Consider the following 12,398-nt stretch of genomic DNA (forward strand, 5'->3'; position numbering starts at 1 on the left):
AGTATTTAACAATTTTTCTATTCCAAATAAATTATAACCCATGTGGACAATAAAATGTGTGGACAGAGTAGGGTGTGTGGACAGTAAAGTGTATGGACAGTAGATGGCTACGTCGCCCCAAACAAAAAAAATAGCATATCCTACCCGCTTGGAATATAACCGTCTAGAAGTTGCAGCCTAGACAATGTCTGCTTGAAATATTTCTAACCCATTTTAAATTTCATACATTTTAAATTTCATGCCTCTGTTGGACCGAAAAATAACGAAACGCATGCACATGAGATCGAAATGCATATAAAAAATGATTATTATAAGGCTGTAACAGATTTTCTAACCTCAATAGTCATCAACTTTAACGCTTAATATCTCGGTTCGTGGGGCAGAGCAATGTTTATATCTGCCAAATTCTTTTGTTTTATGCAAAAACGCGTCAAATAAGTATAATTTCATCGATTTTTTAGGTGATCCTCACCCTCCATTAGATCTTTACTCAAATGAATTTTTACTGCTTCTAAAAAGACTGTTGTCATACCCTACTGTCTTAACTGGGTTAGGAATATTCCAAGCGAACACTGTCTAGGCTGTAACTTCTAAGCGGTTAGGCCCCAAGCGGATATGTTACTTTTTACGGCGTAACCGTCCCGAATCCAAGCGTTACTGTCTACACATTCCACTATTCACATGGGTTACGATTTGTTTGGAATAAAATTATGTATAATAAACATTGCACGAATAACATTAATTTTTTAATTTAATTTTAAATTTTGTGCACTCTATTGTACGGAATAATGACTAAATGCTTGGGCAAGAGGTCACAAAGCACGATGAAAGCATACTCATAGCGCATGTGACGTAAATGTGACTTGCAAAATCTCGGTTCGAATGGTCAGGCTATGCGAACGTGATCACATGCGCTCTCTCAAGTCTTACGCTGCGCGTCCTCTAAGTGTTGCTTGTGTTCCTTCTGAGGCTCTCTTGGCCTCTTTCCTGTTTCCGGGCTTTTTTTTACCGTTTCTTCTCTAATTTCATTCTTCGATTCGTACTTTTGAGTAGTGGTGGCATGCGGGAGGACTCTCCCGCGGGCTCTTCTGAACCGAATCCGGGTGATAAGCAGATTGATAATCGCGTCTTCGAATCATACATTCTCATCAATCTCATTGGAGGAATTTGGACACTTTTATTAATAACATTAATAAGACGTCCAGAGCTTCATCGCCAATTAGATTACACAACTTGCTGGGGAATTAACGTTAACGCCCTTGTTCGACATGTCACGGGGAAAGAAAGATAATAAACTCAATAAAAAACAAGTAAATAATCAAGTAAATAATCAACGTTGCAGATGAAGCTGCAGGCGAGTAAAACTTTACTTTCGCCGCAAGATGTTATTCATAAAAACTTGGAAAGGTCTCGTTTCCCCCTTCTCTTAGAAGGAGATGGAGAGCTCTTTGCATTCGACATTCAAGACGAGTCTATGAAATCCACGGGAGATCTGGATCTTAATAATAAAACGGCCATTTCTAACCGCTGAAGCTACTTCCTCGGCCATTCATGGCGAGGAGAACGTTGTAACGACGGCGGTCTCATGTCGCGTCAGCCAGAAACGCCCACCTGGGAGGAGGAGAGTGTATTAGAGGAACCCCCCCCCCCATAAATTGCCCCCATCATCGGAAGGTGCTACCAAGGGCAGATCGAATCCTTTGGATACAATTTTCCTCTAAAGATATATCATCTTATGTGGTCTTTCTACAAAAAATCTCAAGTAATGATTCTGCTCGTTTAAATCCTATTATGGTTAGCTATACTGTATTAAAGTTGGTCGGTAACAATTCCTTAAGTTGAAGTTAAATCAGCGGGCAATAAGGTCTCGATCTCTCTCAATAATTTTGAGAAGGCCAATAGTCTTTATACTATCCATACGAATGCTCTTGAGGCACATAAACTCAAAGCAGCCATTCCCTCTTTTAAAGTCATGCGATCTGGCGTTATAAAAAATGTGTCATATGATGTCTCTGAAGGAACAATACTCAATGAGTTCTCCTCTCCGGTTAAGATTGTTTTGGTCCGCAGACTCTTTCACAAAGAACGGAAAGATGGAAAAGATAAGCTTGTCTCGCAATCCATCTTGGCCAAATTCCAAGGCCAGAATTTTCCTCATGCACTCACGTTCATGCATGTTTCTTTCCCGGTGATTCCATATACCCCTCGAGTCCTTATACCAGCTTGATCAAAAAGTTTCCGGAAGAGACCACCAGGTGATGCTCTGAGTCAGTTGATTTGAGTTCTTTTTTTGGCTAGGTTGCCACATCTATCATTGACATTTCCATCAAATTTTATCGCCATAGCTTGACATTTGTAAAAATTACGCCGTCTTGAGTACATCTACCTCTGCGCGTGTTTTCGATTTTTTACAGTTTTAAAAATGGAGTTGAATTTGCAACAACGAGTTTGTATTAAATTTTGCGTTAAAAATGGATTCAATGGTGCGAAAACTTTGGAAATGTTGGGAAACTGTTTCGGCAGTGATGTTCTAAAGAAAACAACCGTTTACGAGTGGCATGAACGCTTCAGAAGTGGTCGTGAATCCGTCGAGGATAATGAACACAGTGGCAGGCCGTCGACATCGAAAACCGACGAAAACATCAATAAAGTGAGAGAAATGTTGGCCAATAACTGCAAATTAACTATCAGAGAGCTGGCAGAGGACTTAAACATTGCTTATGGATCCGTTCAGGACATTGTAGTTAATGATTTGGGTTTGCGCCGTGTTGCTGCAAAGTTGATCCCGAAGGAACTGAATTTCATGCAAAAAAGGGATCGCGTTGACATCGCCAAAGACATGATTTCCAAGACTGAATCCGACCCAACATTCATCAAACGCATCATTACTGGAGACGAGACGTGGGTTTATGAGTACGACACGCAATCCAGACATCAGGCGAGTGAATGGAGAGCTCCAAATGAGCCAAGATAAAAAAAACCACGTCGTTTTCAGTCGAAAAAGAAAGCGATGCTCACAGTTTTCATGGATTACAACGGTATTGTACATCACGAATTTTTGTCAGAAAGTCAGCCAAAAAAGAAAGGATTTGTGGATAAACAACTAGTGGATTTTGCACCATGATAACGCACCATCGCACAATGCCATCATTATCCGTGAATTTTTGGTCAAGAACAAAACGAATACCATCCAACAGCCATCGAATTCACCCGATATGGCTCCCTGCGATTTTTTTCTGTTCGATCGAGTCAAAAAACCACTGCGGGGAACGCGTTTTAACAGCCGAAAGGAGGTAATGGAAAAATCGAAGATGGCTCTAATGGCTATATCAATAATAGAGTTCCAGAAATGTTTCGAGAGCTGGATCAAGCGGCATAAATGCGTTGCAGTCGCTGGAGAGTACTTTGAAGGGGACAATATCACTTTTGATGAATAAACTTGTATTTTGAATTTTCTGAATGAATTCCGGAAACTTTTTGATCAAGCTAGTATGCTTTGCTTGTTTGAGGTTCGGCCATGTCGGTTCAGAATGCAAAAGCGCAGCTCGCTGTGCGAAATAAAGTAAGCATGTGAAGTTGAAGGATTGTCCTTGTCTTCCTCTCAAATGTTGTAATTGTGGTCAAGATCACTTTCCTTCTTCTAATAAATGTCCCATGTTCCTCAAACAGAGTATATCAGCAAGTATATCAATATGCAGCTCTGGAAAATGTCTCTTATGCTTGCAACAGACTTGGCATTTCCACCGCAAATTACTCTTCACCCTTTCTCCCTTCTTCCCCCGATTCTTTCCCTTTTCTTCCTTTACACTTCTCTCCTCCCTCCCCCAGACATCACATCTCTCTCCAAAACCTTCTTTCTTTGTCTTTCTCCCCCCCCCCCCGTTTCTCTTCTTCTTCTTCTTCTACTTCCAATTTCTTTGATGTTAAAGGGATGCTGGAGTGTCCTGTTTTATCATTAATTATTAAAAACTTTTCTCTTAATTGTGTTTATGAATTGAAAAATCCTTCTCCACAATTAAAGTCGACAACAATGTAATTCGCTAGCTACATTTGAATACGAAAAACGAAAGAAAATTGAAGACTTACAATATATAATTAAAACAAACGAGGTTTATAAATCAAAACTTATGAAAAGAAGAGCATAAAACCACAGCACTGGATATTGTGAAATTTAATAATTCATTACATTAATAAAAAATCTTTAGACGTTTCGGCCACAATCTAGCCATCTTCAGTAAAATCACAAATATTAGTAAAACGCAGAATTTACATATATTTGACATTAAATTCAGCCGTCGTATAATATAAATATGTTCTTTCATCATTCTTATAAAGGTGCATCATACAACATAGTTGCAGCGCCAATTATTATATTGCAAGTTATGTAGAACAAGAATTTCTAGATTTAAATTCTAATTTAAAAATTAAACTATCGTTAATCTTCTAATCAATTTTATGAGGATTAAATCGTTACCTATTTTATAAACAAAATGAATCTTAAGCATTTTCCTCACGCAGATGGAAATTCGTCATGACATTGTGTATTATTATTTGTCATATCGTCATATGTTACCGCTATTTATATGTATGTCAAAAGTTTAGATTGTTCTAGAATTATTTTTAAGTGTGAGAGAGATCTTTCTTTAGAAAAAGTAGATAAACATCAGGCAAACCTTCAGTGTCACTTTGCTTATTAATACTACTTATTTGGCTTTTTATGTATATCATTTCAGAAATTCTTCTTTTAAATAATATTCTTCTTTTAAACAATTGTTCTGTATCTAAAATTCTAATATTATCTCAATCCAATTCGTGTATTTCATTCACTTGAATCGTGAAACCATTGACATCTTAAAGGTGGATCTTCTTATATCAACCTTATGTTCTTTGATTCGAGTTTTTAATTTCCTTTTTATTTAGGCAACATAAGAAGATTTACAATCCAGACAATTTATTTTAAACCACTCCATAATGGTCCTTTTACAAACACGATTTTTTCCAGTTTTAATATTATAAATCTATTAAGGATTTTAGGTTTGTAAGCAATATTAAAGACTGACTATGTGATAAATTTTTCCAATACTTTACTTAAATATGGTATTACAAAAAACTTTTTCCTTAAATTGGAATTAGAATCGTTTTCATTATTATTACATTCACTATTTTTATCTAAATTAGTTCTATTTTCTAAAGTTTTAATTCTATTTTTTATTGTTGAAAAAATGAATTCAAGAGGATAACCATTCATTAATAGAGTGTGAACTAAGTCTGAAATATTTTTTTCTTGAAATTTGGGATGGGATAAAAACAATATTCTATCTAAAATATCACTTAATTCCGAAGCCCCATGGTGCGGACTATTGACCTATATCATTCACATCCTGTATCCTAAAGCTCTTAGAATGATTCTGAATAGACTTTATTGGCTCTCTGAGTCACCCTTCTCTCCTCTTACTTTTCTATTCCCAATCAATCAATTCAAATTCAGGAAATTTAAGTCCTCCCAAGCAACCTTATCTTGTCCGCTCACATTCACAAGGCTTACCTCTTCCATCAGGACACTGTGACTGTATTCATAGATATTAAATCCGCTTTTGACAATATCCTCACATATTAATCCAAGATCTCATCAATTTGGGTTTTCCCCTTCTTTTTATTAAATTCGTCAATAATCTGATTGCCTCTCGCAAGATCTAATTCGTGACACAGGGATTTCTTTCTCCCATCTACCATTCGCGTAAAGACACTCCCCAAGGGAGTACTTAGCCCCATGCTCTTCAATATTTATCTTAGAGATATCAACGATTTCTTATTACCTGACGTACACTTGCTTCAATTTGCGGATGACATCGTCATATTTTCTTCCCACTAACACCAGAGTCGCCCAACAATCAATAGAATATTCTTTAAATAACATTCGATCCTTCCTGAATAACGGAGATCTTGAGATCTCCTCCTCCAAAATACAATTGATAATTTTCTCTAAAAAATATAAGAATTCCCACATTAACTGTTCGGTTAAACTGGGGGAAACTGATACTCTCCCTTCTTCTACAGTTAGATTTCTAGATATAATAATGGACCTCAAACTTTCAGGCAACATATGGCATACGTAATTAACAAAAGGAGAAAAAGTTAAACTTTATTTCCGCCCTTAGAACTACTTGGTGGAGCGCTAGTCCTTCTTTACTTCTCTATATACAGGATGTCTCTTAAGATGAGTCGGGGCCATATTGGGGGCGGAGAATGGATCAAAGGGAACAAAAAATTCTTATATCATTTTGAGATACTCGCTGTAGTTTTCGAATTAGAAAAGAAAATGTCTAAGCCAATATGTGGTTAAGCCGCGCCGCGCGAATTTGTAAGACAAACCTATACTCGAGCGACGATGAAGCGCTCCTTCCCCCCTTCCTGCGCGTCGCCGCCGCTCGAATATAGGAATTGCCGTCCTACGAATTCGCGCGGCGCGGCTTAACCGCATATTGGCTTAGACATTTCCTTTTCTAATTTAAAAACTACAGCAAGTATCTCAAAATGATATAAAAATTTTTTGTTCTCTTTGATTCATTTTCCACCCCCAATGTAGTCTCGATCCATCTTAAGAGACACCCTCTATACAACTATGATTCGATTTTCTTTCGAATATGCTTTTCTTATCCTTGCGTTGAACGATAACCAAGATCTTGGAAAATTACAAAAGATACAAAACCAGGTGAATTTGGCTTGTGGTTATCGTATATCCATCCCAATCAATGTAATACATGCTGAATCCAAACTTCCACTTTTCCACAGATTCAAATTCCTGGCCTCCCCATACTTCCTCAAAGTTATTTCTATACGGGATCACTCTGTCGTAACAAAGCTCTTGGAACTTTGCGACTGTGCCACAACTCTTTCACAATATGCATACTTACTAAAAAATTTCCCGTCAGCATATTTTTTCGTATATGGCAGTATAAAAATGATATGTATATTATCCCCGCTCTTCCTATTTTTCATAAATCCTTTCATTCTACTATTACATCAATTATATGAAACTTCTGCTTAAAGCTCTTAAACTTATCCGCTCTGGACCTCCCCAATTAGCCCAGCTCGCTTTTACATCATCTTTAAAGATCTAATCTCTCAAGCCATCGTATTTTATACAGATGGATGTAAATCTGAAGAGGGGGACAATCGTCGGTTCTGCTATTTATTTTCTCCCAACTTGATTTGCGACAGATGTTCAAGCTCTCCTCCTCCACTTCGGTGTTCTCTGCTGAAGCTCAGACATCTATAATGTCTTGTCCATAGCTATCCACAGAAATCTGAATCGCATTGTAATTTTCTCAGATTCAAAGCGTCTCGACGCTATGCGAGGGTACAATTACAAAACTATCATTCACGTGCATTAATTGAAGAGACCAAATTTAGAAATATATTCGTGACGTTCATTTGAATCCTGTCTCACAGTGGCATATAAGGTAACGAGATCGTATATCAATTAGCCAAGAGGGCAATACGTGAGGGTTCGGATTCCAAGTTTAAAGTTCCATACTCCGATTTATTTCATATTCCTAAAAAACGTCTGAAAGCGGTTGTTGAGGGTTTCATCAGAAGGACATCTTGTGTTTACTACTTTGGTAACTTCTATTCTGAAAATGTTAAACCATGATTTTATGACTCTCATCTTTCGCGCATGTATATCATCACAATCATTAGTTTAAGAAGCAATCATTATAACTCCAATGCAAGTCTTTTCCGGAAAAATTTGATAGACGAGATCCTTTTTGCCCCTGCGGCTCCTCCTCTCAAGATCTAACTCATATAATTTCTCTATCACAGAACCTTATGCCCTCCCACTTCATACAGCACTTCGAAGCTTAACATCGAAAAATCCATTCGATCCTCTCGAAATTATAAACTGCCTTACGCAAGTCTTCGGCAAAAATTTGTCACCTCTTTGCAAACTTTAGTATATAACCGCCTATTATAATTCAAACATTCGCGGCATCAACTCGCGGCACTGGCAGCAGCACTCCGCAAGCGCGCTTGCGCTTGCGTCGAGTCCGGACCCTCTATCTCGTCCCAGCGGCACTCAGTGTCGCTTGCCTCTTGCCGTGAGAGACGGAGTCTCTTTAAGCTCCGTTTTCAACGGCGAATTATTTCGCTAAAAAGAAACCTGAGGGGCCATGGCGGCCTTTTTCGTGTAACAGGTGAAAATCACCGTACGCTAGTGACACCAACATCAATTTTATAAATTAATGTGAACTACGTATCACATTTTCGCCACTGTCGATAAAATCGTCTGTGTCGATAAATGGATTTGGTGATCATTCACAAACTGAATAAAGATAATATTAATTTACAAAAAAATATTTCTTTAATCAGATAAGATGTTTTTTTTATAGATTTTTGAATGTTGAAAACGATGCCGCAAGTTAAATTTCACTAGCACGTCAGATTTTCGAAGAAAAGCCATTTTTTATCAAACAATATTATTGTTTATTTATCTCTTTATTCTGTGCATAAAAATATTAATTACATACAATTATCAAATAGTGAATAGTTTACGATATTATAGACATGCAAATCTCTGAACGTCTCAGAATCAGTCTTGCCAAGAAATGAAGAAGAATTTAGTTTATAATATGACAACACGTTTCGAAATGTCAACGTTCTTTTTTTTTTAGAAAAATTACGCTCTACAAATATTCACGAACGATATACATAACTACTCGCTTTCCGTTTATTTAAATTTAGTATCGATAATCTAATACGCTTTAAACATAATATTTTCATAGACATTTAAATTATACTCTACAATATTTTTTATTTTACGTCAAAATGTGCTACAGTGAAAGTATATAATATGTCATTAAATGTTGATTTTTTTATCATTTGATACTACATATAATACGTTTATACATGGGCGGCGACTAGTATGATTAGTATGGTTAGTATGGAGTACACTGAATGATTCAATGTATGGAATTCCATATACTGAATTTCATATCTGTATAACATTTGGTCGGGAAAATTTAGAAATTAGAAATTATAATATAGAAATTACAAACATACGAAAAATGCCACTGCATTGCTTGAAGGATGTAATGTAATTTTTACGTGACAATCCCGAGATCAGAGATCTTATACCAAAATACATAAAATTTATTCGCGTTCTTTTAACGATTCCTACATCAACTTGTTCGAATGAAAAATCATTTTCTTATTTAAGACATTTAAAAAGTTATCTTCGATCGATAATGAAATAAAAACGTAAATCATATTGCGATACAATTATCGAGAATTGGTCGATAAGTTAAATGTGGAAGAGGATTATTAGTAATTTTATTAAAAAAAAATAAAATTAGAGCGTCTACTTTTGCCATGTAGAAAAGATATGTATGAGGAAATATATTTATCCCCTCATCCTTCTCTTCTCTCCCTCAATCATCCTCGGAAACTCCATACACTGAAAAATTTTACTTCGCCGAACCTGCGTTCATATATAGAATAACTTGATTGTATTATGTAAAAAATTATACAATTTTCTTTTAAAAAGTTGACTTTGAAATCTTCAAAAAAAATCTTCATTTCAAAATATACACTATATTAAATTTCCTCCGACGTCATACATCTTTTGTATATAAGAATTTTTTATATTACGTATAACATTACTTCTTCGAAATGCAAACATTTTTTAAAATCCTTGATCTTTATATAATAATGAAAAAAAATTAATTCTACTAATAATATTATTTGTGGCTCGTCAAGCTGTACAACTTTTGTCTAGGGCATTATTTTTTACAATCCAAAATAAAAGAGTTTTAGGAGGTAAATTAAAATAGGACACATTACATCTTATATAATATATATTTTATATTCATATAAATATAAAGATATAAATATAGTACGTAATACATAAAAAAAGTATACATATATGTAATATATGTATATACAATTCACTTATACGCACATGTGTACACGCACAATTGATCAAGCTTATGAAACGTTAAGAAATGTCAGATTAGAACGCGGTTCGCCGAGAATCGGGTGGAAGATATTAGGTATATAAAAAGTATCCGCGGTTTTTTGTTCAATTTTTGAATGAAAAAACCGCGAATACTTTTTAAATGACCCAATATTTAGATTTTAATAAAAAAACAAGGATAAATAGCGCTCACTTAATGTGCGTTAAATAAAACGCACCTATAGATATATTTTGATTTTCATTTGTTTTTAGAGTAGCTGAAGTTCACAGTCAACGTTCAGTTGCGATCGCGCATGCATGCATTTCTGTATGAAGAATAAATTTGCGAGATCCGTAATTGTTCGTTACATTCTAATAATTATAATTCGATTCTTTTGTGCGCGATCGCAACTGAACGTTGACTGTGAACTTCAGCTACTCTAAAAACAAATGAAAATCAAAATATATCTATAGGTGCGTTTTATTTAACGCACATTAAGTGAGCGCTATTTATCCTTGTTTTTTTATTAAAATCTAAATATTGGGTCATTTAAAAAGTATTCGCGGTTTTTTCATTCAAAAATTGAACAAAAAACCGCGGATACTTTTTATATACCTAATATCTTCCACCCGATTCTCGGCGAACCGCGTTCTAATCTGACATTTCTTAACGTTTCATAAGCTTGATCAATTGTGCGTGTACACATGTGCGTATAAGTGAATTGTATATACATATATTACATATATGTATACTTTTTTTATGTATTACGTACTATATTTATATCTTTATATTTATATGAATATAAAATATATATTATATAAGATGTAATGTGTCCTATTTTAATTTACCTCCTAAAACTCTTTTATTTTGGATTGTAAAAAATAATGCCCTAGACAAAAGTTGTACAGCTTGACGAGCCACAAATAATATTATTAGTAGAATTAATTTTTTTTCATTATTATATAAAGATCAAGGATTTTAAAAATGTTTGCATTTCGAAGAAGTAATGTTATACGTAATATAAAAAATTCTTATATACAAAAGATGTATGACGTCGGAGGAAATTTAATATAGTGTATATTTTGAAATGAAGATTTTTTTTGAAGATTTCAAAGTCAACTTTTTAAAAGAAAATTGTATAATTTTTTACATAATACAATCAAGTTATTCTATATATGAACGCAGGTTCGGCGAAGTAAAATTTTTCAGTGTATGGAGTTTCCGAGGATGATTGAGGGAGAGAAGAGAAGGATGAGGGGATAAATATATTTCCTCATACATATCTTTTCTACATGGCAAAAGTAGACGCTCTAATTTTATTTTTTTTTAATAAAATTACTAATAATCCTCTTCCACATTTAACTTATCGACCAATTCTCGATAATTGTATCGCAATATGATTTACGTTTTTATTTCATTATCGATCGAAGATAACTTTTTAAATGTCTTAAATAAGAAAATGATTTTTCATTCGAACAAGTTGATGTAGGAATCGTTAAAAGAACGCGAATAAATTTTATGTATTTTGGTATAAGATCTCTGATCTCGGGATTGTCACGTAAAAATTACATTACATCCTTCAAGCAATGCAGTGGCATTTTTCGTATGTTTGTAATTTCTATATTATAATTTCTAATTTCTAAATTTTCCCGACCAAATGTTATACAGATATGAAATTCAGTATATGGAATTCCATACATTGAATCATTCAGTGTACTCCATACTAACCATACTAATCATACTAGTCGCCGCCCATGTATAAACGTATTATATGTAGTATCAAATGATAAAAAAATCAACATTTAATGACATATTATATACTTTCACTGTAGCACATTTTGACGTAAAATAAAAAATATTGTAGAGTATAATTTAAATGTCTATGAAAATATTATGTTTAAAGCGTATTAGATTATCGATACTAAATTTAAATAAACGGAAAGCGAGTAGTTATGTATATCGTTCGTGAATATTTGTAGAGCGTAATTTTTCTAAAAAAAAAAGAACGTTGACATTTCGAAACGTGTTGTCATATTATAAACTAAATTCTTCTTCATTTCTTGGCAAGACTGATTCTGAGACGTTCAGAGATTTGCATGTCTATAATATCGTAAACTATTCACTATTTGATAATTGTATGTAATTAATATTTTTATGCACAGAATAAAGAGATAAATAAACAATAATATTGTTTGATAAAAAATGGCTTTTCTTCGAAAATCTGACGTGCTAGTGAAATTTAACTTGCGGCATCGTTTTCAACATTCAAAAATCTATAAAAAAAACATCTTATCTGATTAAAGAAATATTTTTTTGTAAATTAATATTATCTTTATTCAGTTTGTGAATGATCACCAAATCCATTTATCGACACAGACGATTTTATCGACAGTGGCGAAAATGTGATACGTAGTTCACATTAATTTATAAAATTGATGTTGGTGT

At 34.3% G+C, this 12,398-nt stretch overlaps 1 protein-coding gene across 1 annotated transcript; it reads left to right on the top strand.

Moving 5' to 3' along the window:
* Positions 1-2,500: 2,500 nt before the first annotated feature.
* On the top strand, positions 2,501-2,974 carry LOC147910402 (protein GVQW3-like). Its single transcript, XM_087403587.1, has one exon. The coding sequence runs from the start codon at positions 2,501-2,503 to the stop codon at positions 2,972-2,974; it is 474 nt and encodes a 157-aa protein (XP_087259713.1).
* Positions 2,975-12,398: the final 9,424 nt, after the last annotated feature.

The sequence above is a fragment of the Acromyrmex echinatior genome, chromosome 2, assembly GCF_024713525.1.
Source record: "Acromyrmex echinatior isolate Ae372 chromosome 2, ASM2471352v2, whole genome shotgun sequence".
NCBI lineage: Eukaryota > Metazoa > Arthropoda > Insecta > Hymenoptera > Formicidae > Acromyrmex > Acromyrmex echinatior.

Excerpts from the sequence above, each read along its gene's own strand:
- LOC147910402 (XM_087403587.1), top strand. The coding sequence starts at position 2,501 with ATGTTGGGAAACTGTTTCGGCAGTGATGTTCTAAAGAAAACAACCGTT.